This window comes from Garra rufa, chromosome 10 (assembly GCF_049309525.1).
Source record: "Garra rufa chromosome 10, GarRuf1.0, whole genome shotgun sequence".
Taxonomy (NCBI): domain Eukaryota; kingdom Metazoa; phylum Chordata; class Actinopteri; order Cypriniformes; family Cyprinidae; genus Garra; species Garra rufa.
Window position 1 is genome coordinate 42,716,514 of NC_133370.1, and position 27,731 is coordinate 42,744,244.

The 27,731-nt window shown below is 35.9% G+C and overlaps 1 protein-coding gene across 1 annotated transcript; it reads right to left on the bottom strand.

The window, feature by feature from the left end:
* Positions 1 to 27,714, bottom strand: cfap57 (cilia and flagella associated protein 57). The gene is given in 22 exon segments (XM_073849465.1): positions 1 to 161; positions 270 to 399; positions 540 to 683; positions 762 to 896; positions 2,261 to 2,377; positions 2,862 to 3,005; positions 3,201 to 3,359; positions 6,312 to 6,485; positions 6,738 to 6,928; positions 7,549 to 7,642; positions 7,730 to 7,885; positions 8,144 to 8,305; positions 8,401 to 8,574; positions 12,773 to 12,985; positions 13,161 to 13,274; positions 13,413 to 13,578; positions 15,611 to 15,750; positions 17,401 to 17,553; positions 17,660 to 17,825; positions 20,257 to 20,510; positions 21,817 to 22,127; positions 27,484 to 27,714. Coding segments are annotated over 22 exon segments (3,615 nt in total). The 5' UTR covers positions 27,641 to 27,714.
* Positions 27,715 to 27,731: the final 17 nt, after the last annotated feature.

Sequence of the window (27,731 nt, forward strand, 5' to 3'; positions counted from 1 at the left end):
TCAGTTAGCGAGTGGTGGTAGTTTGGTTCTGGGTGAGGGTGTCTGGCCGTTCATCTCCTGCTTGAGCCTCTGGATCTCCAGTCGCTGGAACTGGATGATCTTCTCTGCCTCTTCTAAACTCTGCTGCGTCATCAAGCCGTTCCTCCCTGCTGAAGCTGCACCTAAAGCATATGAAAGAAAAGGCAGCTGAGAACCTCCAACATTAACATCTGAGATGTCAGCATCAATGTTGCCAAGGTCCATGTTTATCCAAAACCCTCATTGGTCACCTCTCGCATTAGCAGAGCTCTTGAAGTTCTTGTTAAAGCTGCTTTGACTCTCATAGTTGTGCAGCTGCATACGAACTGTGCGCAGCTCCTGACGCTGATCATTGATCTCTTTCATAAGAATGACGTTGTCCTGAACACAGACGGCAGATGTGAGATCTTTTACACAAACAGAAGCAGTGATTGAAGGGAAATTAAGGTGAAGCAGTCATACTAGATTAAAGATACCAATTTCCAAATTGACTGCAGACTGTTATTTTTAATTACTCTCACCTTCATGAGCTTTGTGTTGTTGGCCTGGAAGACATTCGTGTCCCTGGTGAGCTGGTTCTTCAGTGTTGTGATAATCTTCTCATAGTGCTCCCTCTGTCTGTGGTTTTCCCTCTGGATGTCTGTGTCCACTGCCACTTTCTCAACCTACAAACACACCACACAATCTCTAGCCACTGCCAGTCAAAACAGTATGAATAATTACACAAAATGTATTGATCTTACCACATCTGATGGCTGAACGTAGCATTTATAGAGCTCTCGAACGTTGTCCTTTAATCTTTTTGGGTCCTGAATACATTCCACACATGTGTGAAGATCAGATTTAAATCTCTGCACGAGAACCCCAATGTCCTGCACCTGGAGATGAAGACAGCAGGCCAGTCACAAGTCTAGAAATTATAGTGAGACTAGGGAATTGCTAAGTTTATGTATTTAAATGTCAACTAAAATCAATAAACAAAAAGCAATATACAAAAATTATATAGTAACACTGTTAAATGTAACCTAAAAATAAATCTCGAAAGGAATATTTTTAATATTTTCTGATTTTTCATACTGCACATTATAATGTATAATATACATAATTTGTTGATAAATTTGCTTATATTTAACACAGCTAATTGTAGTTGATTATTATGTTTGTGATAATTCTTAATGACCAACCAAACTAAGAGAGAGAATATAATAACAAAATGCATGTTATTTTTTATTTAGTACTGACCTGAATACGATATTTCACATAAAAGAGAGTTACATATAGTCCACAAGAGAAAGTTATAGTTGAATTTCTGAATCATACCCGGTTCAAAAGTTTTTTTTACTGTGTTGTTACCCGAATGATCCACAGCTGTTTTTTTTTTGTTTTTTTTGTTTAGTTAGAGTTGTTCATGAGTCCCTTGTTTGTCCTGAACAGTTAAACTGCCCGCTGTTCTTCAGAAAAATCCTTCAGGTCCAACAAATTTTCTGTTTTTTTCAGCATTTTTTTGTATTCAAACCCTTCCCACAATGACTGTATGATTTTGAAATCCATCTTTTCACACTGAGGACAACTGAGGGACTCATATACACCTATTACAGAAAGGTTCAAATGCTGTCTGATGCTCCAGAAGGAAACATGATGCATTAAGATTCGGGGGTGAAAACCTTTGAACAGAATGAAGAAGTGTGCATTTTTTATATTTTGCCTAAATATCATGTTTTTTTCATTTAGAAGCTACAGAAGATACTTACATGTTTCCCAGAAGACAAAATTAGTTAAATTAACCCTGATCTTCAAATTGAAAAACTTAATGCATTGTGTTCCCTTCTGGAGCATCATTGAGTGTTTGAACTTTCTGCAATAGTTGCATATGAGTCCCTCAGTTGTCCTCAGTGTGTAAAAGATCTCAAAACCATACAGTCACTGTTGGAAAGAGTCCAAATACACAAAAATGCTGAAAAACCAAAAAATGTGTGGGACCTGAACATGGTCATTTTTATAAATTCAACTATTATTTTCTCTTGTGGACTATATATAATTGCCTTTTTGTGAAATATCTTATTCAGGTCAGTACTTAATAAAAATGTACATGCCTTTTTATATGATCCGTCTTATTTTAGTAAAATACTTACAATTTTGCAGATTCTGCAATGTGTATGTAAACATTTGACCTCAACTGTAGATCTGCAGCACCTAAATGAATATGAACCTTTAAGATGTTGTGTGTGATACACATACTAACCTTCCTCATTTCTTTGTGCATTTCTTTGTCTTTGGTTTTCAATTTCAAGGTCAGTTCAGCAATTTTCAACTCCAGTTCTGTGTTTGTTTTATGGAACTCCTTCAACTCTCCCTCCATCTAAAACACACAGATCCTTTATCACACTGTGTTCATAACACTCATCTGGTTTATGTAGTGTTTTTTATTTACATCTGTGACTATGTATTCTGTGACACATTTATTATGAACGATATATGTTTTTGGGTTACACTTTATTTTAAGGTGTCTTTGTTACAGTGTAAATATACATTTAAGTACTAAGTAATATTAATTTTATTAACTACATATACTTACTATGTGGTTATGGTTAGGATTAGAGTTTGGCTTAGGGTTACTTGCATGTAATTATGCATAATTAATTGTTATTGTAATAGTAAGTACATGTAATCTGTAACAAGGACATCTTAAAATAAAGTGTTACCTGTTTTTGTTATTAAATGTTACTTTTTAGGTTTGACAGTGGAGCAATGTAATGCACAAACTGATGTGGCTCAGGCAGAAAGGTCTGAATAAAACATGACAGCTTGAAGAGATGACACATAGGCAGAAAAATGTGTCCCACCTCCAGCATCTGCTCCTTCAGCTCTTCAATTTCTTTCTCTTTTGGCTCAATCTGCTCTTCCATATATTCAGCCCTGAACTCCATCACTTCAATTGTTTTGTTAAGTGTGTCATTCTTCTTTTTCAGCTCATAGATACTCTTTTCCTGTTGAGACAGAACAGATTTATTTCTGATGATTATATTTAGGATTGGTAATTCAGTTTAGATGACTCTGTAGGGTGTGAAATTGCCATTTAAAGTCTATCAACAACTGCTTAGAAAGCCAAATGCTGTAAAACGAACAGAAATACAGAAGACTTGCTTTTCGTCATGTCATGAACAGGGTTCATGTGTGCTTACCTTGTCCTGTATGATCCCATCTCTCTTCTGAATTGCAGTCTTCAGCCCAGTGATGTCGTTCTCTAGTGCTCTGATCACCGACTGCAGCTTCTGCACTTCCTGCTTCAGCTTCTCAATCTCCAAGCTTTTGTTTTCAATTTCTCTCTGCAGAACGTGAAACTGTACAACAACACAACATACATAAGGTTCAGCTAGGTGTTTGTCCTCAATCTTCAATAAAAAAAAAAACTACAGTTAGTCTAAAAAGAGTTTTTAAAAGGTCAAGAAAATTACCCTGGAAATCCAGAGGTCTGGCGAGAGCACAATTTGAATTGTCTCTGCAAGACACTCTGGCATCGAGCAATGATGCAGGTTACTGCAATACGTAAGCAATTGTGGGAACCAATCAAATCGGTGTATCTGATGTAGGCGGGCCAGAGGCGAGCTAAGCTGATGATGACAGCACTGCGACGTCCGAATCATATAGTAAACTTTGAAAGATCGCTGTCGCTACAGATGAACAACAAGTTGTTTGAAACGGCTTTGGCCGCTACAATGAACGAGTTAGACTTGGCTTTCCATATAAAAGAGGAACAGAAAACCGAAAACTCGAATCGTTCCTCTGCAAGAAGGACGTTTTTGCTGTTTTGCCGACTGGATACGGCAAGAGTTTAATCTATCAGTTCACGAGTTCACGCTTACATATAATTAGCCGGAGAATAGTAGTGCATGTTTGGCGTGCTGTCCGGTGAAGGGCTCCGAGCTCGGGAGTGGCCCGAACCCAGAGTACGTTACCCCCCAATAGGAGTAGCGAGAACTCGGAGTGATGAGATGGGGTGGTGGAGGGTTACTGATAAACCATCGAGTGAATTGAGGTGAGTCAGCTGTATTTAAACCTATGGCGCTGATTGACTTGTGATGTTTACGCTAAGCATCTGACGCGCTTCTCCCGAACTTTGTTAATGAAACATCATTTAGCTCTGCTGGTAGCTAAGCGTGTATTGTTGTGATTGGTCGTGGCGTTATCCAATTGCGTGCAGTTAGAGTTTCAAATGCATGCTTGGTGCCGCGGCCGCCCCTCGAGTTAGGCAGTTTTCATTGCTCGATCCTAGACCCTTAATCTTAATAGATTAGGGTCTGGATTTTTCCAGGCTACAAAAAAACATGATCATATTACTCACTTTTGTCATCTCTACACTGGCCACCATTTATGCTTTTTATTGATTATAAAATACTGCTACTTTGTATTTCACAGACCTTCTATCACTACAATCCATCATTCTCTCTAAAGGAACAGTGAAGTGAAAAGCTGTGTGTATTAAACAAATTCATCCCTAAGCCATTTTAACTTTGAACATTTGCTTTTTGGTAAGCCATAAGCTTCCACCAGCAAACAAGCCAATCACCTGTTGTCCTATCACATCAAAATCCACCAATTTATTTGTTTAGAACTGTTTTGGACTGTTTCCACTTATAAACAATGCTTAATCTGTGCATATTTCTCTCCTAATTTAGATGAGACCAGTTTTCTAATGGGTAGAGGACTCAACAAATTGAAGTTAAAAATGTCTTAAATATGTTAATTGATGGCCTGGAGTGGTGTGGAATACTTGTGGATTATAGTAATGTTTTTATAAGATGTTTGGATCTTTTATACATCCAGTGGGGGAAATAATTATTTGATCCCCTGCTGATTTTGTATGTTTGCCCACTGACAAAGAAATGATCAGTTTCTAATTTTAATGGTAGGTTTATTTTAACAGTGAGAGACAGAATAACAACAAAAAAATCCAGAAAAACGCATTTCAAAAAAGTTATGAATTGATTTGCATTTTAATGAGTGAAATAAGTATTTGATCCCCTATCAATCAGCAAGATTTCTGGCTCCCCGGGGTCTTACAGTATACAGGTAACAAGCTAAGATTAGAAGTACTCTCTTAAAAGGAGTGCTCCTAATCTCAGTTTGTTACCTGTATAAAAGACACCTGTCCACAGAAGCAATCAATCAGATTCCAAACTCTCCACCACGGTCAAGACCAAAGAGTTGTCCAAGGATGTCAGGGACATGATTGTAGACCTACACAAGGCTGGACAAGACCATCGCCAACCAGCTTGGTAAGAAGGTGACAACAGTTGGTACAATTATTCGCAAATAAAAGAAACACAAAATAACTGCGTTCATGAGAACGGTGTAAAATTAGCCCAGAACTGCATGGGAGGATCTTGAACTCAAGGCAGTTGGGACCATAGTCACAAAGAAAACAATTGGTAACACACTACGCCGTGAAGGAAGGTCCACCTGCTCAAGAAAGCACATGTACAGGCCCATCTGAAGTTTGCCAATGAACATCTGAATGATTCAGAGGAGAACTGGGTGAAAGTGTTGTGGTCAGATGAGACCAAAATCCAGCTCTCTGGCATCAACTTAACTCTCCATGTTTGGAGGAGGAGGAATGATGCCTATGACCCCAAGAACACCATCCCCACCATCAAACATGGAGGTGGAAACATCATGCTTTGGGGGTGTTTTTCTGCTAAGGGGACAGGACAACTGCACTGCATCAAAGGGACGATGAACAGGCGCATGTACAGTCAAATCTTGGGAGATAACCTCCTTCCCTCACTGAAAATGGGTCGTGGATGGATATTCCAGCATGACAATGACCCAAAACACATGCCCAAGGCAACAAAGGAGTGGCTCAAGAAGAAGCACATTAAGGTCTCCAGACCTTAACCCCATGGAAAATTTGTGGAGGGAGCTGAATGTTCGAGCTGCCAAACATCAGCCTCGAAACCTTAATGACTTGGAGAGGATTTGCAAAGAGGAGTGGGACAAAATCCTACCTGAGTTGTGTGGAAACCTGGTGGCCAACTACAAGAAATGTCTGACCTCTGTGATTGCCAACAAGGGTTTTGCCACCAAGTAACTTTTTGACATTTTTTTAAATTTTCTGGATTTTTTTGTTGTTTTTATGTCTCTCACTGTTCAAATAAACCTACCATTGAAATTATAGACTGATAATTTCTTAGTCAGTGGGCAAACATACAAAATCAGCAGGGGATCAAATAATTTTCTTCCTCATTGTAGTATATTTAAAGTGATGCACTCAGAACCGAATTATTGTCACTCACCTGCTTCGTTGTTGTATCTAATTCCACTTTGAGCTTAGTGTTGGCCTTTTTTTCGTCTTTAAGATTTTGCTCATATTTCATGCGGATCTCATGGATTTCCGTATCTGCGTCCTCTTCTTCCTGCTTTATGTATTCCTTAAACTCCTGAAACTTCTGCTGGGATTCATCCTGATTCTGCAAGTTGGAAAGAAAAGGGTGAGACATTTATTGTTCTGTTTACAAATGATAATTCTGTCATTATAAATAAACATTTTATAAAAATGACAGACAAAAAACATTTTAAACGTTTTTGGGGCTGGTAGCCAGTAAATGATTCATCATATCTTCTTTTGTCTTTAAAAGAAGTAACATGAGATGGGTAAATGACAGAATTGTTATTTGCTAAGCATTGGTAACTTAGCAGAAACATTCACAGTGGCATTAAACCTGGGTGATCAGCATCATCTTCTCCTCCAGTTTGGCCTCATAAGACTGCATCATCTCCTCCAGGGCTCGGGTCTTGCTCTCCTCTACACTGTGCAGCTGCTGCTCATATTCCTGCTGAACTTTATGAAGCTTCAGTTGTAGCTCCTGGTATTTCTCATATTCCAGCATGAGCTTCTGGTTATTGGCCGACTCTGTGAAAAGCAGCTTAAGTTAGTCTAAATAGGCTAACTCTGAGGGGAACAGACTGGTTCGGAAGGTAGTAAACATTACAAGCAAAATTACATTACCATCCATATATACTGTACAGTTGAGGTCAAAAGTTTACATATACTTTGCAGAATCTGCAAAATGTGAAAGGGATCATACAAAATGCATGTTATTTGGTATTTAGTTATGACCTGAATATGATATTAAAATAATTTGCCAGTGGGGTAAGAAAAAAAAATCAGTTTCAAACAGATGCACTTAATTTTGACTTGTTCTTTCTGAAAACAAGACAATAATTTTTACTCGTCTAGAAAGTCCTTCTTGACTTAAATTTTTTTTTAGATATTTTAGCTGGAAACAAGACAAAACATCTCAGTAAGAAATTTTTGCAGTGCACTTCTACACCAAGCAACTTTCTGTTGGTTAACATGGCAAATTTATGAATGCGAAATCAGTTTGGGCTACTTTTTTTTGCTCTCGCTTGAAACTTCTGATTGCAATGATTCCTACTGAACTGACTTGATTTTGCCCTAAGTAATTTAGCATGAAGCGATAGTAAATGTGACCGCAACTTGTAAAAATGAATGGAATATGTTTCTTTTACCCATGTCCTTCTGCTCTTTGTCATGCTTTTCTAAGACTTCTGAGAGAGCTTTAACGTGGGCTGCTTGCTGTTTCTGTTTCTCTACTTTCAGGACCTGTAATAAATAATATGTGTTTTAAGTTATAAGCTATTTGTGTTATGAAACAACAATGTTTTCCATTTTGGATCTCTTGGCACTGACCTCTTTCTCAGCATTTAGTGAATTGATCTGTTGGATACACTTTTCAGTGAGTTCATTGATTTTCTCCTTGTATTCAATGTCCCTGAGGCTGAGCTGGTACTTGTTCTCCACCTGGAGCTCCGTTACTCTTGCGTTCAGGTCCAGCATTAATTTATTCTGCAGGAAGGTTGAACACAAGAACCTGGTTTACAGCGGGACAGTTCTATGTTCAGTTTTCCAAAATGTTTCTTAAATGTCCTGTTTTATGCAATGTTAAGATATTTCAAAAACACAGCTGCTGTTTACTGTAATATTTGGTCTTTTTTATTTCAATTTAAGCATAACCAATGTCACCTACAATTAAGATAGTATTGCAAAATCTGCTGATTTTTTTTTTTTTTTTATGACACAAAGGAAGATTTTTCCTGAGATTACCTTTTCCTCAAGGTCTGATTTGGTAATGAGGATCTCTTCAGCATATTTTAGTTCCTTTTCTTTTTTCAACCCCTGACTCTCTTTGTCAATGGTTTTCCAGATAAAAAGACAGCCGTCTTCTGAGACAGTAATGAGGAACTTGTCATCAAAAGTGATAACCATCTACAGACACAAGACATAATAGAAATATTAATGAAAAACATGCTTGACTTCTTATTAGGAGCTCAAATTTCAAAACAAATTTTAGCAGTGCAAACCTTAGTGACAGGACCAGCGTGGGCCTGGTACTCTATCCAGTCATTCTGGATGGGTAGAGGGTATTTGATGGCCCTCAGAGTCCCAGTGGAGGTTCCAACAAAGAGCGCCCGTCCTGAACGGGACATGGCAACAGTGGTGCAAACCACATCACCTGTATGCACTTCCTTAAGGATCTGCAGCAAGAATATTAACAAACTGTTTTATCTAGAGGGATCATATATGTGACCCTGGACCACAAAACCAGTCTTAAGTCGCTGGGGTATATTTGTAGCAATAGCCAAAAATACATTGTATGGGTCAAAATTATTGATTTTTCTTTTATGCCAAAAATCATTAGCCAAATATTGTCCTATCCTAACAAAACACACATCAATAGAAAGCTTATTTATTGAACTTTCATATGATGTATACATCTCAGTTTTGTAAAATTTAACCTTATGACTGGTTTTGTGGTCCAGGGGTCCGTTCTTCGTACCTCGCTAACTAAGTTAGCTGGATTTGATTGTTGACGATTTGGCATGATCTTGGATTGTTTGGTTCTTCGAAGCTCATCCTGGACTTGCTGTCATAGCAACAAGTGCGCAAACTTAAACCTGCTCGGCTGCGCTCCTGGCGGGTTATGATTGGTTGAAATGGCGAGGTCACATCTGATTGGTTAAAGAGCATGACTGACGCGGACTGACTCACGTGGGAAAAGAAAAGTATCTTGCAAGAAAGTGTATATAATATATATATATACTACCGTTCAAAAGTTTGGGGTCAGTACTTTTTTTTTTTTTAAGAAATTAATACTTTTATTCACCAAGGATGTATTAAGTTAATAATTAAAAATGTATTAAAAGTTAATAATAAATAATTTACATTGTTATATATACAGTATATATATATTGAATAAACACTGTACTTTTTAAACTTGTTATTCATGAAAGAATCCTGGGGGGAAAAAAAATCACAGGTTCCAAAAAATATTTGTCAGCACAACTGTTGATATTATCCAACATTGATCATTCTAATAATAAATCAGCATATTAGAATGATCTCTGAAGGATCATGTGACACTTAAGACTAGAGTAACAGCTGATAAAAATTCAGCTTTTCATCACAGGAATAAATTCTATTTTAAAGTATGTAGTAAAACATTATTTAATATTGTAAAAACATTTTGCAATATTACTGTTACGGTATAGACGTGCTGGATGAACGAGACGAAGTCGAGATCAACAATTAACACTATTTTTAATAAACTCTTCTTCAAGGAACAGACAGGAACAGGCAGGATAATCCACACACATGAAACAGTAACATCAAATAAAGACCGACATCAACTGAACTGAAAGACAAACTTATAAAGGGTGACTAATCATTAAACACAGGTGACTAATTGTACAAGGACAGGTGCAGGGAATCACACTGACGAAGGGCTAAACCAAATGACAGATCAACGGGGGAAAGACAAATGGGAAAAACCAATGACAAACAGACAGAACTGTGACAATTACTGTTTTTTCTGTATTTTTAATCAAATAAATGCAGGCTTGATGAGTATAAGAGACTTCTTTAAAGACTATTACAAGTCTTACTGACCCTGACCCCAAACTTTTGAACGGTAATGTATAAAAAAATAAAAATATAAATAAAATAACATATCAAGGAAAAAACATGTAACATGGGCAGCATTAACGCATTTAATTTGTTCACTACTTTTTGCCAGCCCTCTTTCCTTGCTTTTGCAGCCTTTGCAGTGTTCCCTTGCGTTTTAATTAAACTCTGAAATCCCTCAATCAAGAGTTCTTGCTCTGCTGCAGAAAAATACTGAGCGCGCTCCTTCGACATGTTCGCCGACCAATCAAAGAGTTGCCGATCAATGTTTCTACTATCGATACGTAGCCCCTTTTAAGCCACCCAGTGATCTCAAATAACTTCATCCAGCTATACTAATCATCAACAACAGGTGCGTTCGGAGAACCGGAATAGCGAGCTCATAGTTAGCGCGATTATTTGATCTTGGATGTGTCATTTGATCTTGGATGTAAGCGAGGTACGAAGAACGGACCCCAGGGTCACAAATGTTCTATTTGTTGTTAAAAATCTGGTTAAAGGACATTTTTATCTCTGGCGGGGAATGACCCAAAGAGACATAAGTGGCAGTATTTTGGGTGCAGGAGCACCGCTTGCCCGTTAACGGATCGGTTCTTTATATTTCATATTTGTATATTATTATTATTATTATTATTATTAAACAGTAGGCTAATACAATAGGCCTAATTTTATAATAATTATATTAACTGGTTAGGGCTATATTTTTGGGCTATAGGCTATTTATTGTTTTATATGCTTACTTCCCTTTCAGTTCGTGTAGTGCTTTAATTAACTCTCTGTATAATTATGCTAGTATTATTAATATGCTAAAATATTTTGCAAATACTGTAAACGCCTGACAATTATGCCAATGAAGTTTTTACGTTATTAATGTATTTACCCCAGTTTGTGATGATAAATGAGCATGTTGTGTTCATTGTGTTTCAAATGAAACTGCGTGAATGATTTATTCCTTAATTATAAAATGTAATAGTTTATCAATAAGCCGAAATGAAATATGTTATATTCACCTTTTAATCTGCACTTCCAGTAAAAATTCCTTGTCGGCAAAACTATTCAGAACCTGAAGTCAAGAGATCTCAAGTATGATACAAAGCTATAGACAAAACTAACACAACCTATTATAGCCCACATACTAATAACAGCCTGGATATGTTATGAGGTCTAATTTGCGCGTGTTGGGGAGTCGCTCTCTAAACTTCTGGTATTAAAATTGCCTTTGAATGCGCTTGCGCGTTTTGCTTTCAGATTCGTTTTACGCAAAGCCGACTGATAAAGTAGGCATATGCCGTATAACTATGTATACACTGCCATCTTGTGGCCACGACATATCACGCTCCCACGAGTTAATATGACGTTCCCACGAAATAATAACTTTTGACCATGGCGTATTATCAAAGAGTATAGAAGGTATTATCACGTACCCACGAGTTACTATGTTGTGACCACGGCAGAACTAGTCTAAGTGAACCAAACATGCCCCCTCTCGGTCACAGTAAATGCTTCGTTCGACTTTTCGTAGATCATCTACTCTTCCCTGTGCATAACCTCTGACCTACTTTCTGTACGATCCGAAATTCTGCGCTTTGAATTTTGAACATTGAATTTGATGTTCCGATTTTTTTTTATCTTGAAAACCTGAAGTTGTAATTTTTAAAAACTGAATATTGGAAGTCTTAGAAATCAGAACAAAAATCTGCTGTTTAAAAACGTCTAACGTCTATTAGAAAATCTGCGATTTGAAAATTCAGTTGTTCAATTTCAAATGTTCAGTATTCAAGTTTTAAAAAAAAATCGAATTCTAGCAAAACAATGGACTATTTTCTTAAAAAATTGTATAATTTATGTACTTTTTAACCTCAAATGCTTGTCTTGTCTAACTCCGGTTAAAGACTAGGGTATGTCGACTCGAAAAAACTCCCATCTCATTTTGTCCTCCAACTCATCATAGTACCCAGCATTTGATCTGGGTCGGCACTTCTGCAGAGATGTAGGACAATTGTGAAGTTGGAGGACAAAATAAGATAGGGGGTTTTCAACACACCCTAACTGTCTTGAACTGGAACACACAGAGTAAACACAGAGCTAGACGAGCATTTGAGGTTAAAAAGTATATAAATTGTCTATTTTTTTTTTAGAAAATAACCAATTGTTTCACTAGATAGGACCCTTCATCCTTGGCTGGGATTGTTTAGAGCCTGTTGAAGCTGCATTTAAACTGCATTTTGGAAGTTAAAACTCGCAGCCACCGTAGAAGTCCACTATATGGAGAGAAATCCTAAAATGTTTTACTCAAAAAACATAATTTCTTTACGACCGAAGAAAGAAAGACATGAACATCTTGGATGACAAGGGGTAGAGTGAATTTTTGCTCTGGAAGTGAACTTCCCCTTTAAGCTGGATTGACATTAATTGTCACTAAATTGATTATTACAAACAAGGGTAACGCTTTACAATAAGGTTTTATTTGTTAACATTAGTTAATATATTAACTAACATGAACGAACAATGAACAACACAATTTATTCATCTTTGTTAATGCTAAAGTTAATAAAAATACAGTTGTTCATTGTTTGTTCATGTTAGTTCACAGTGCATTAACTAATGTTAACAAACACACCTTTATTGAACTATCCATTTGAACCACATAAATAAATTCTGAAATATTAGAACATTGAAAGGACTGCATTAAAGTAAATCTATACCAATCAGAATCCAGTTCTGTGACTCTGGTTTTGAGATGTCAAATGAGTCATTCGAGACTGTACTCACCTGACAGTCTTGGATTTCCTTCAATGAGCAGTCTGTCCCGACAGCGAAGAATGTCTTTGCGTCAGGAGAGATGGTCACTCCTGTGTAGCTACACGTCTTGAGGACGCTCTCAGACTCTCGTGCACCGGTGAGAGTATTCCACTTGTACACGGCGCCGTCCATGCCACACGACACAAGACGACTGTCGTCTGCGCTGAACGCAATGGCCCGCACCTGACGCACAATAAAATAGACTATAACTCTGTTTAAAGCCTTTTCGAGTTGCAGTGGATTTCCTCTTTCAAAGTAGCCTATCACATTATGCATACACATACACATTAGATTATAACAGAGATGACAGAACTTTCAATTTTGGATGAACTGTTCCTCAGATTTTCAGAACACATACTTTTTCATTGTGTCCCTTCAGATTCAGGACGTCCTCAAATGTCGTAGTGGAGTAGATATTGATCACGTTTCCATTGACAGCAGCAAACAAGTGGCCCCCGTGGCTGAATGCACACTGGAGACAGATGCATGGAAAATTAGCCACCAAAGTCAATCCACAACATGTAACAAATGAGAACAATGCTTGTACAAGAACAATGTTGTATATGCGAATAAACAGATAGTAGCAAACTTTAGCAATGTTGAGACGCACCTCACGGCAACTGCGTATGGTGAACTCCTTGAAAGTCCTGATGTCATCAATGAGCAGAGTCATGAGACGGAGTTTGTCTGAGAATCCCACCAGGATGTAGAGTCCAGTGGGGTGAAGAGCTACGCTGTAGGCTTCCTCCTGGAACTCCTTATACATCTCTAAAACACTGGACAAAAGGCATTTACATATAGTCCAAAAGGAAACAAAATGCATTAAGAGCCAGGGAATGAAAACTTTTGAACAGAATGAAGATGTGTGCATTTTTCGTATTTTGCTCTTTAGAAGCTACAGAAGATAGTTACATGTTTCCCAGAAGACGAAATAAGTAAAATTACCCTGATCTTCAAATTCAAAAAGTTTTCACCCCCCAGCTCTTAAAGGGATAGTTCACCCAAAAATGAAAATTTGATGTTTATCTGCTTACCCCCAGGGCATCCAAGATGTAGGTGACTTTGTTTCCTCAGAAAAACACAAACGAAGATTTTTAATGAAAACCGGTGCAGTCTGCCAGCCTTATCATGGACGTGGATGGGCACCAAACCTTTAAAAGTAAACAAAAACATGCCCAGACAAATCCAAATTACACCCTGCGGCTCGTGATGATACATTGACGTCTTAAGACACGAAACGATCGGTTTTTGCGAGAAAATGAACAGTATTTATATAATTTTTTACCTTTGATACACAGCCACGTCCATCTGTCCTGAGCACGAGTTTGGCATCAGTCACGTCACATTAGCACGCGCTCTAACGTAGAATATGCAAACTCCGTAAGGGGAAATCAGTGAAAAGTCCCGGATGAGTTTGCGCAAGCAAACGTAATCTTTTAGCTTTAAATCGGTTTAAACAATCAGGATACGCGCAAGTAATTACCATTTTGAATAGCCGCTATACCCACAATCTCTGTGCTCTGTGTAAACAATGAGTGTCGTATAAATGCAACAGATCGCTTCCGGCGTTTGCGTATTCTACGCTAGAGCGCGAGCACATGTGACGTGACTGATGCCAAACTCGTGCTCATGACAGATGGACGTGGCTGTGTATAAAAAATAAAAAATGATATAAATACTGTTCAGTTTCTCACAAAAACCGATCGTTTCGTGTCTTAAGACATCAATGTATCATCACGAGCCGCAGGGTGTAATTTGGATTTGTCTGTGCATGTTTTTGTTTACTTTTAAAGGTTTGGTGCCCATCCAAGTCCATGATAAGGCTGGCAGACTGCACCGGTTTTCATTAAAAATCTTCGTTTGTGTTTTTCTGAGGAAACAAAGTCACCTACATCTTGGATGCCCTGGGGGTAAGCAGATAAATATTAAATTTTAATTTTTGGGTGAACTATCCCTTTAATCATCGTGATTCCTTCTGGAGCATCAATGAGTGTTTAAACCTTCTGTAATAGTTGCATATGCAACACGGTATTAAGAATCAAGTGTACGTAAACTTTTGAACCGGGTCATTTTATAAATTCTTGTGGACTATATGTAAACATTATTTATGTGAAATATCTTATTCAGGTCAGTACTACATAAAAAATAACATGCATTTTGTATGATCCTTCTTATTTTGGGATCACTGGACAACACACGCATAATTACTGCATAATTACTGCTAAAAAAGCTAAAATATCAGTTAAATACACTACTAGTTTTTAGATTTTTAATGTTTTTTAAAGAAGTCTCTTCTGCTCAGCAAGCCTGCATTTATTTGCTCCAAAGCAAAAACAGTAAAATTTTGAAATATTTTTACTATTCACAGTAATTGTTCTATATTTGAATATATTTTAAAATGTAATTTCAAAGCTGAATTTTCAGCATCATTACCATTACGTCATTACAGTCTTAAGTGTCACATGATCCATTCTAATATTCTGATTTGCTGTTCAAGAAACATTTTATTATTATAATTATTACATTTTTTTAAAAAAAAAAAATCCAAAGATTACTTTTAAATTACTTTAAATTGATCAAATGATTAATAATGATTAATAATGTTACAAAAGATTTCTATTTCAGATAAATACTGTTTTTCTGAACTTTCTATTCATCTAAGAAACCTGAAAAAAATATAATATATATAATAAATAATATTAAAATGGTTTCTGAAGGATCACATGACTGGAGTAACGATGTTAAAAATTCACAATAACAATAAAACAATAAAATGAAGAACAACACCTTTAACAGAGCTAAACTTACTTGGTCTCAAAGTTCCAGATGCGCACTGAGCGATCCAGGGAACAGGTGGCAATGAGCGGTTTGCGGATGCAGGTGGATAAACCTGTGATAACGCTGGAGTGGGTCGAGTGAGACAGCCGCTCAAACTGAACACATGCACCCTGATAACACAATGGGAGAAAGAGCTGAATTAGTCTTGACTGGTATGATGAGCAAAATACAAAACAATGAGTAAATCAGCTTCTCACAAAATTATGTTTGGTAAATGACCTAAATTCTTTGCAATCTTGCATTAAGAAATGTTATTTTTGAATGGTAGTAAGCAACGAGCCATCTAAGCTTACAAAGATAGACGACATAACATTTTCACTGGAGAAAGTGTTATTATGGATAATGGAGTGGTATATTGGCCAGAAGTGATTGTGTATGGTTAAAATCATCTTAAAGGTTTAGTTCATCCAAAAATTAAAATTAGCCTATTATTTACTCACCCTCCGGGCATCCTAGGTGTATATGACTTCTATCTTTCAGACAAATCCAATCGGAGTTATATTAAAAATTATCCTGATAATAAAAATTAAAAATTAAATAAAAATCATTTCCAAGCTTTAGAATGGCATAGGCAGGTCTTTCTCTTTATCAGTCCAAAACAAGTCCAATAAAGTGCATTCATCTATATAAAGTGCCTCACATGGCTCCGGGGAGTAAATAAAGGCCTCCTGCAGCGAAAAGGTTTGCGTTTTTGTAAGAATAATATCTGTATCTAAAATGTAATAATCACTTTAATCTAGCTTGTGCTCACTGTTGTACATATATGGCGGATAACGTAATATGTCGGCGTTGCGCATGTGACGCTCAGACGTGACGAACGCAAAAGCGCCATAGAGAAACCAAAACAAAACAACGGTCATGAATTAGAAGTACAAAACTAGGATATTTAAGGAAACATGTTAGAGGATTTCGATGTAAACCAAAAGGGGACTGGTTTTCCTTTGCTAAACTTTGCTTCCTTTGCTCCTGTAAACAAACTCATTGGTCCATGCGCAATGCCGACATCCTATGTCATCTGTCTGGAAGAGCTTCCATGTACGACCAGTGAGCACAAGCTAGATTAAAGTTATTATTACGTCTTAAATGTGGATATTTTTCCTACAAAAACGTATCGATTCACTACAGGAGGCCTTTATTCACCCCCTGGAGCTGAGTAAAGCACTTTTTATTATGGATGGATGCACGTTATTGGACTGTTGAAGAGAAACACCCACCTATTGCCATGATAGAGCTTGGAAGTGCCAGGATATTTTTTAATATATTATATAATATATTGATATATAATATATGCAAATCTGATTGGATTTGTCTGAAAGAAGGAAGTCATATACACCTAGGATGCCTTGGAGGGTGAGTAAATAATGGGCTAATTTTAATTTTTGGGTGAATTTTTTCTTTAATGATGGATTTGTTTCTTACAAACATGCAACTTCTGGCTTCACAAGACATTAATTGATGGACTGAGTTGTGTGGATTAGATGTGGATTATTGTGATGTTTTTTATCAGCTGTTTGGACTCTCATTCTGACTCAAACTCATCCGCATTTTAGATGGCCTGAGTACATTTTAAGCATATTTTCATTTTTGAGTGAACCACTAAAATGACTAAAACTAAAATTTAACTAAAACTGGAATAAAAATGACAAGAATAGCACATAACTAAATTCATAAAAATTGTACTGTAATTAAAAAGAAAATATAGAAACACGAATGTTATTAAAAACCTAAACTATAAATATATAAATGTGCCAAAATAACACCTTGTTGAACTCAGCTAGGGAGAGATTGATGCCGTAGAGCTGCCCGCGGTCTGTGCTGGTGGCCAGGGTCTCTTCTGATGGACTGATGCACAGAGTGCTGATTTCCTGCTGCTCTGCAGAACTGGGATCATTACTGAACAGTTCTGGAGGAATCTGAGTTGACAAGACAAGAAAACTGTTCCAGGATCAACCGGCATACTTTCCAAAACCAAACCTGACATGCTACAGTGAACATTTAAATGAGAAAATGTTATGGCACCTTTACTTCTTTGGTCTTCTTATACTGGTCTTCCTCCTCTATTTTCTCAAACAAACACACAGTGCCAGGACCAGCGGAGCAAGCGAACCCATTAGAATAACCTACAATGGCTGTCACTCGCGGCAGCGTGGAGGAGGTCTCGTTTGAGTTATGCTTTTCAGACTGACTGCAGGAACAACATACAAAAATGAAAGTAATACACATGCATGACATTTTATATGTTAGGGTTTAAAATATTGCAAATACAATATCCATTGTTTTGCCAGAAAAAAAATCATAATGAGACCTGGTGGTTGTAGGTCATAATTAAATGTACCAGAAAGTTAAAACACTCATAATAATCAATATAATCAGGGCTTTGTTCATCAAAACTCGAATAAGACTGCCACATGACATATTGGTCCTCAATAACTCATGTACATGCTGTATCAATTACTGAGTGTTTCTTCAACTTCGGGCAATTTTAGATGCTCTTTTTTCAAGTGCTCAATTTGCTCAAGTTTTTACAGACGAGGTCTGGAACTTTGCTAAAAATAAAGTTCATCAAACAAGGTTTAGACCTGCGTAGACCTGCGTTGGCCACTCTTGTCATTTATCTACTACATGCACAGATCGTCTGGGCTAAACAGGCAGCAATGTAGAAGCAGGCGTTGATCCTCTTCTGCGGAGGCGGTGTTTAGCCACTACTATTACGTCATTAATTGGCATTTGGCACATTCCAGAACCTGTCATTTTGGCAGATTGGCTTCAATATAAGCTGTTTTTAGACTAACAAAAAAGTTTTTAGTTCTGAAATTTACAGGATGTTCCTATATTACAATGACCTCTCAGATGTTAAAAAATCTAGGGAATTTTGATTTCTCAGTTCATTACCTCTACAAAATAGAATATTCACCTAGGATGCCTTGAGGGTGAGTAAATCATGGGTTCATTTTCATTTTTGGGTGAACTAACCCTTTAAATGGGTCCTATTATGCTCTTTTACAAAGTCGTTATTTTGTTTTGGGGGTGCACTAGAACATGCTCTCATGGTTGGTGGTTCGAAAAACGCATTATTTTTCACATAATTTACATTACTACTATAGCTTTCTCCCCAGCCTGGCACAAATGGCTAAATTAGTTCAGAGTTTGAAGAAGGCCCGCCTTCTGAAAAACGAAATGTGTTGTGATTGGTTAGCAGCCCCACTGCGTTGCGATTGGCGAACAGCTTAGACAGCGTTTCAGTCCTGCCACTCCCCTTTCCAAAGCAGAAAGTTTCGTATACAAATGTGAGTGCAAACTAGATTAAAGTGATTCTTACATTTTAAATATGGACATTTTTCTTATAAAATTATGGATTGATGCACTTTATTGGACTGATGGAGAGAAACACCAGTCTATGCCATTCTAAAGCTTAGGAGTACCAGGATTAGTTTTAATATAACTCTGATTGCATTCGTCTGAAAGAAGGAAGTCATATACACCTAGGATGCCTTGAGGGTGAGTAAATCATGGGTTAATTTTCATTTTTGGGTGAACTAACCCTTTAAATGGGTCCTATTATGCTCTTTTACAAAGTCGTTATTTTGTTTTGGGGGTGCACTAGAACATTATTTTTCACATAATTTACATTACTACTATAGCTTTCTCCCCAGCCTGGCACAAATGGCTAAATTAGTTCAGAGTTTGAAAAAGGCCCGCCTTCTGAAAAACGAAATGTGTTGTGATTGGTTAGCAGCCCCACTGCGTTGCGATTGGCAAACAGCTTAGACAGCGTTTCAGTCCTGCCACACCCCTTTCCAAAGCAGCAAGTTTCGTATACAAATGTTAGTGCAAACTAGATTAAAGTGATTCTTACATTTTAAATATGGACATTTTTCTTACAAAAACACTACTTTTTATTATGGATCGATGCACTTTATTGGACTGATGGAGAGAAACACCAGTCTATGCCGTTCTAAAGCTTAGGAGTACCAGGATTATTTTTAATATAACTCCGATTGCATTCGTCTGAAAGAATGAAGTCATATACACCTAGGATGCATGGAGGGTGAGTAATTAATACTACAGTAGTGTTGGTCCTATCGTCAGCCTGCGAGATCACCGATACATGATATCATCATTATTGTGCTAATTTATTTAATTATTTACATGCCTGAAACCAGCTCCAGTGTAAGACTAGAGAAGCAATTTACACTGTATGATGAATAAATCTCTTACAACACATCTACGGCGCTCTGACACGGCAACCGATGATCGTCACTCTAGTCAATGCTTGTGTTTATATCAGTCTGCTACATCGCTAAATGTAGGCTAATCCCCCACCTCGTCCCTCGAATTTCCGTAGGTGGGATTTATTTGAATGATATTATAAAGAGCTTTGTGACATCATATCATCCGGAAAACAATGCTGTGTAGTCAAAACGAGCCGTTCATTGTAGTGTTAAAAAGGGATTTTTAAAAAACTAAATATCTCCCTTTGGAGTTGATTTTGAGATTTGTAACTTTGTAGATGTTTTTTTATGCCCAAACATACACACCACCCACTGACTAAAATTCAAAAAGTGAAAAAGCATATTAGGACCCCTTTAAGAAATATCATCAGAACTTGATGTTACACTCACCTGTCAATCTTCTGCACAGATGTCACATTCATTTCCCAGCGCAGACGGCCTGCCTCAAACATCATCAGCTGACCTGCGTCTGTGCCAGCAATCACCTGCTCCATGGACATCCAGAAGTGGCACAGGAAATGATGGTCTGTTTTAAATGTGTTGGACTGTTTCAGGGTTTTTCCAGCATAGCGAAAGATCTTGAACACCCCATTGCCACTCACACAGATCTGTGTGTTGTCCTCAGGATTGAAGCTGACCTGAGAATGGGAATGGATAGATTGTATTAGGGCAGCTTGATCACTGCGGTAATTCTGACCCGTCATCAAAATGACTTTTAATGGCCAAATTAAAGTTTAATTAAATAAAGTGGTTGATTTGCATTACGGTAATGAGAATATAAGATATCGTTTTCCCCCATATAACAAAGATGTGCTGAATTATAAATAAATATGTAAATAATGTTACAATAATTTGCTATATTTGTAACTAGTCATTGTGTTCATATAACACATTTTTTATGAACAAACCAATATATTCCATGTGGAAATAAAATATTTGTATTCCATGTATTATAGACAAGTACTTTATTACAGTTAATAATAGTACATAATCTTTATACAACTCATTGATTGCAATATGCATTTTCTATCAGTTTAATTTTAGCATTTTTATACACTAATATTGTTTTTTAACAACAAATTAGCTTTTATTTTTAAATTTCAAGTTTTCATTTTAAAATTAGTTTTAGTTTTGTGCTTTTTTAGTTTGTTTTTAATAATCTTTTATGTGCTTTTGTTATTTTTATTAGTTTTAGTTTTTTAATTACTATTACTTTTTTATTATATTTTTACAATTACTTTTTTATTACTCTATTAATTCGTTTTAATTACTGTTTTTTAATTTCAGTTTAGTTTTAGTTTTTATTTATTTCTATTTTCATTTTAGTGAAAAATATAGAATTTTAGTTTTAACTTAGGTGCCAAGGCAACATTTCTAACATTTCTAATATAATAGTTTTAATAGTTAACAATAGTTTTAATTTTTAAAGTTAACAATAATAACCTGTTGTTTATTGTCATTAAACTTACATCCAACGAAATTATAGTTTCCTATGTATGACGTAATAAGATTTAGAAATATTCATTATTATTAATATAATGTTTAAAAATATATTAAATTGAGTGATTGTGCTGACTCAAATCTATCAAAAACGTGTGGGTTGTATTTTGCCTCAAAACAAAGCAAAACTAAACTAAACAAAGCAAAGCAAAGCAAAGCAAAGCAAAGCAAAGCAAAGCAAAGCAAAGCAAAGCAAAGCAAAGCAAAGCAAAGCGAAACAAAATAAAATAAAATAAAATAAAATAAAATAAAATAAAATAAAATAAAATAATAAAACTTGAAGAACATGAACAATATTTTTAGGATTATATTACTGCCCATACTGCACTATGCAAAAAAATAAAATAAAAAGAATAACAAAAAGAATACTTTAAACAGTAACTAATGTTAATAGTAATTTTAAATAATAGTATTTTAAATCACCTTCCTGTTAACTATGTTTACCTGGTGTATGGGGCCATCGGTGCTTGTCTTCACAGTGGCCATCACCTGCTTCTTTTCCCACATCCAGAGGAAGAGAGTCCAGTCTGGCCCACCTGCCTGACCGATCAGATACTTAGAGTCGGGGGAAAAAGCCATGCAGACAAACTCGTCAACCGGGATCTCTCCTCCAGTCAACACTTTCCTCTTCCTGCTCTGCTCTTGCTGGAGATCATACACAGTGATGGTGGCTTTCTCTGTACATTCAGACACAGCCAGATAACGCCTGTTTGTGCTGATGGCCAAGGCCTGCATTCTCTGACTTCTCTCTGTACCTGTGCCGACAAAGGAAACAGATGCTGGTCAGTGGTCACCAGAGGGTTAAACACAAAAGTCTACAAAACATGTTTAAATCACATTTAATCCAAAATTTAATCCAAAGTTTTTTCATGCACCTGTCAAGTTTGAGATTTTGGGCTTTTTGGTGTTTCATAAAGTGTTTTTTCAGACTACTGGAAAGAAAACATCCAAAAGAGAGTGTTAAGTGTTTCTTTTATAGCACTTTATCTATTTGTATCAATAGATTCAAATTACAATACATATTTTTAAAGGCCGTTTTCTCAAAATGAGGTTTTTCTCCTACACTAAGCTATAAATCTCCACTTCAGTAGCACTTACACACACCAAACTTTACATTTTTATCCCTGTCTATATTATGAAGGTTTTTACAGAGGGATTTGTTTATATATATATTTTGCTTGATTTTATACAACATTTTATTCCATAAAAATGGTAAAAAAACAAAACAAAAAAACATTGTTTTCTGTCTGTTCTAAGTTTTTTAGAATTATGGAGTGACAAAATTAGATACCCAAATCCTCTCTGTAAAAACATTTGACTCTAATATGTCAAAAAAAAAAAAAAAACTCTATTTCTTTTGATTTGATTGGCCAGTAAATATTTGGCCATACAATATTTCGCAACTTCTATGCTAAACTTTATTTATCTGATAATAACACAAGACAAGAGGATATTAATTCATTTTTTTAATAATATTGAACTCCCAAAACTCAAGATTACCAGTACACATGAACACAGCAACTATTTCACTCATCCCCAAACCCCCAAACCCTTCCGTCAAATTACCGTCCTATATCCCTTATCAACGTAGACATCAAAATACTCAGCAAAGCTCTGGCACATAGAATTGAAAAAATTATCCCATTTATAATCCACCCAGATCAGACAGGTTTCATCAAAGGTAGGCATCAAAGATTATTCATCACTACAGCAGAAAGACACCCTCATAGTCACTTTAGATGCAGAAAAAGCTTTCGACAGAGTCGACTGGAACTTTCTATTCACTACACTACAAAAATTTGACTTTGGGGAGTTGTTTATTAATTGGATTAAGATTTTATACACAACACCTTCAGCCACAGTCAACACCAATGGACTAACATCACAAAGCTTCACACTGCACAGGGGGACTAGGCAGGGATGTTCACTCTCTCCGTCTTTATTCACCATATTCATTGAACCCTTAGCAGCAGCCATCCGCCAGAACCCACTCAAAGGAATTCACACACCCCAAACCCAACATAAGATTAGTTTATATGCTGATGATATCTTAGTCTTTTTGCAAAACCCTCAGTCATCTCTACAAGAAATAACTAAAACCATTGATTCATAATCTAAAATCTCAGATTATGCAATAAATTGGAATAAATCTTCAATTCTTCCACTACATCAAACTAAATGGGATGTGGTAGCCCAGGTATCACCCATTCCTCTATGCACAGGTCACATCACTTACTTAGGCGTTAAGGTTTCCTCCAGGCTGTCAGAGCTGACTGGACTCAATTTCACTCCTTTATTAAAAACAGTAGAAGATGACATCCATCCAGGGAAGAATAGCAATAATCAAAATGACAGTACTCCCTAAAATAAACTACCTATTTTCAATGATCCCAACTCAGCCTACTCTCAATTGGTTCAAATCTCTAAACTCCATTATCAACCGATTCTACTGGAAAAATAAACCACCAAGGATAAAATTAAGCACTTTACAAAAACCCAAATCTTTAGGAGGCTTAGAAGCCCCACATTTTTACCATTACTCACTAGCAAACCAACTCCAATACATATATAAATGGACTCACCCCACTCAATCAGACATCATTTGGCTAGACATAGAACAATCACTCTGCGAAAACGTACACATATCAGACATTCCATTTCTTAATCAGTCCATTAAACATCATTCATGCTTCAAAGCCTTGACAATAGCTTCAGCTCTGACGCCTGGTGGAAATATCATCAAATCACAAACTCCAGTCTGGCTCCATCTAACTTCACCCCACTTTGGAATAACTCTGACTTCACAAATAACAAAAAAAAAAAAAAAAAAAAAAACACTCAATTTTCATAAATGGGCAGAAAAGGGTATCACACATATTAATCACATTTTTCAGTCAAACAAATTGGTTTCATTTTCCTACCTAGTCCAGGAGTACGGTATTGGGAGCAATCAATTCTTGAAGTATTTGCAACTCAAATCAGCTGTTTTATCTAAAATCAATATCAGAACCATCAATCTTCACCTTCCCTCCGCAGTAGCAGATTTAGTTAATATATCATCCCCCCAAAAAATACTTTCTAAATTATACAAAATGATAACCAATTCAAATAAAACCTTAAATTTACCAATAACCAAATGGGAAGAAGATCTTTCTATTGCTCCTGATACCGACTTCTGGACTCAAATTTGTAATAATATCTATTTCATGACTAAAAACGCCAACCTTCAGCTCATACAGTAAGACCCTTCATAGAACACACTACACTGGGGAAAGGCTGTCTAAAATGGGATTCACATCAGAAACTTGCTTGCACTGCTCACAAAATAGTCCGGACACATATATCCACGCCACATGGCACTGCCCACCCATTAAACACTTTTGGGAAGATGTCACTGAATCCCTATCCCACCTCCTGGGCTGTCGCATCCCATTATCCCCTTCACTCTGTCTACTGGGCGATCTATCAACACTCAATCAGGAAATAACAAACAAAAGGATACTCCTCCTAGCTCTAGAAAACTATCTTCTTGAACTGAAAATCCCGAAACACTATTCATATAACACACTGGAAAAATTTGCTTACAGAATACATCTCCCTAGAATATTTTTCACCACCTTACAACTATACATCAGAACCACAACATTCAACATCAGACCTCACTCAACTCTTACAAATCTGACACACTTATCTTAATTATGTATTCACAAAATATTATACATATTTATACAAAGTATTAGTAATATGAGTGTTTTCATTATTATTATTATTATTATTATTATTATTATTACTAGTGCTGTTGTTGTTTTCATTATTTTTATCACTATTTATATCAGAGAAACATTGTGCAGTAATAAATTGATGGGATGATGTTTTCATTATTAATATTATTATTTTATTATTACTATTATTATTATTATTATTAGTGTTGTTGTTGTTTTCATTATTTTTATCACTATTTATATCAGAGAAACATTGAGCAGTAATAAATTGATGGGATGATGTTTTGTATGGACGGTAACGGTTTAATGAAGACTATATCATTGAATATACATAATCAAAAGTGTATAAATATAAATAAATTAAAACTGCACCCAACAAATACCACTCATGTTTTTAATGCACCGCATGTTGATTTTAATGCACCACACCCTTCTTTTCATGCACCACTTCAGCTTAAGTTTACATACATATGATGTCTATAATGTTGCCTTGAATGGAGAGAAGGAGGAAAAAAAAAAAAAAACATGCACACTGAAACAGAAGCTAGGATAGGTGTGGTATGTGTTGGGTATGGTTCATTATTAAATTTCTCCATTATATAAATATATTTATATAGCTACTATTGTGAACATATCATTATTATTATTTATTATTATTATTATTATTATTATTAATAGTGATATTACTGTTGCCGTCATTACAAAATATCATCACAAAATATTACCGTTACATCACAGTCTCTATTATTGTTATTACTACTACTATTATTATTATTATTATTATTATTATTATTTTTAGTGTTAATATTATTGATATTACTGTTACCATCATCACAACATATTATTGTCATCACCATTTTTAGTATTATCGTTGTTGTTATTATTATTATTATTATTATTATTATTATTATTACTGTAATTATTGATATTACTGTTACTGTCATCACAAAATATCATCGTCATCATCATCGATTATTTCAATTTATACTACAGGGCCGTTGAATGCTTGAATCTGATTGGCTGACGAACGTTCTAGAGGTGTGCATTATTTTCAGGGAAACGCACGGCGATTCGGCGAACGTAGTTCCAGGCAGCTTTTGACCGCAGTAGATGTCTATATCACTTCGCCACACGATCAGTTATTTCAAAGGTCCTTACAGCCCACTAACAGCAAAATAACCAAAACCCACAATGACACTGGCCAAACTAATAAATACAGTAAACAACAGGATTAAACGACAGATTTTGTCCATGTTTTTTCCACAATATTACGTTTTATTATGTACAAACTCTATTTCTCTGTATGCTTGTCTGTCGGTCTGTCTATTAACTGCATTAGTTTGCTATCAACGGCTCAAGCGTCGTTACTATGACGTTTTGGAACTAGCAACGAAGGTGTTGGATGAGCTGCGTAAGAAATTAATCCTACTCACAATAGCGTTTTAAGGAAAAAAAACGGACGAATGTCTTGAAATATATCATTTGATCGATGTCTTGAGGTGTGGTAACTGTAGTATAAGCGAAATAATTGACTTCGGGCCGTAGAATTCTAAGAAAAACTCGTGACCGCATCACCACCTCGGGTGTGCATTATTTTCTTAGACAATTCTACGGCCGTCGTCAATTATTCCTTACTTATGGTTATTTCTATTATTGCTAAACATGCTAATACTACTTATAACATTACTATTATTCAGATTGTCATTTTTGCTCATTTTCATTTATTATCATTGCTGCTTTTGTTGTTGGTATTGTTTTTTTTTTTTTTGTTGTTTTTTCTGCGTTTACCATGTTGTATGTTTTTGCACTCAAAAAAAAATAAAATAAATTAAATTAAAAATTAAACAAGAATTTTGAAAGTGTTTAGATTTTTGTACTACATATGTATGCAAATTAGCGCATATTTCATTAAATAATGCATCATTTGCATATTTAAACCTAACATTTTAGAAAACTTGTAATACAAAAAATGTTTGCAATTATCAATGTGATCAATTAACTGGGTAATTAAGGTGACAACTATAAGGTAATTATTCACCTGCAGTGTCCCGCCTTAATACAGTAATGCTTTACCTGTCATGAAAACATCACAACTAAATAAAAAAAATAATTAAATAGCTTAATGTTTCTCTCTCTCTCTCTATATATATATATATGTGTGTGTGTGTGTGTGTGTGTGTGTGTGTGTGTGTGTGTGAAATAAACATATTTTGATTCATACAAGAGGAACGTTTATTTGTACATGATCTTTCAAATTATCAATGTATTAATGTAATTTGATAGATAGATAGATAGATAGATAGATAGATAGATAGATAGATAGATAGATAGATAGATAGATAGATAGATAGATAGGATTAATATTTACTATAATAAAGTTTTATAGTACCTGGAATAAACTTCTGCCATTTCTGATTGATGTTATAGCGCACACAGTTGTTTCCACACGGAAATATGACGGTTTGCTCATCAAAATACAACAAATTATTCTTCACTCCTGTCCGCAACCCGAATATATAATGAGACTGTGCCACTACTGTAGCCATCTGACAAAATTATTAGCTAACAGTCTATAGAAAAAAAAAAGATTTAGAGTTAGCTGTATGTTTGCTAGCTGTGTATCTAGCCTATATCACA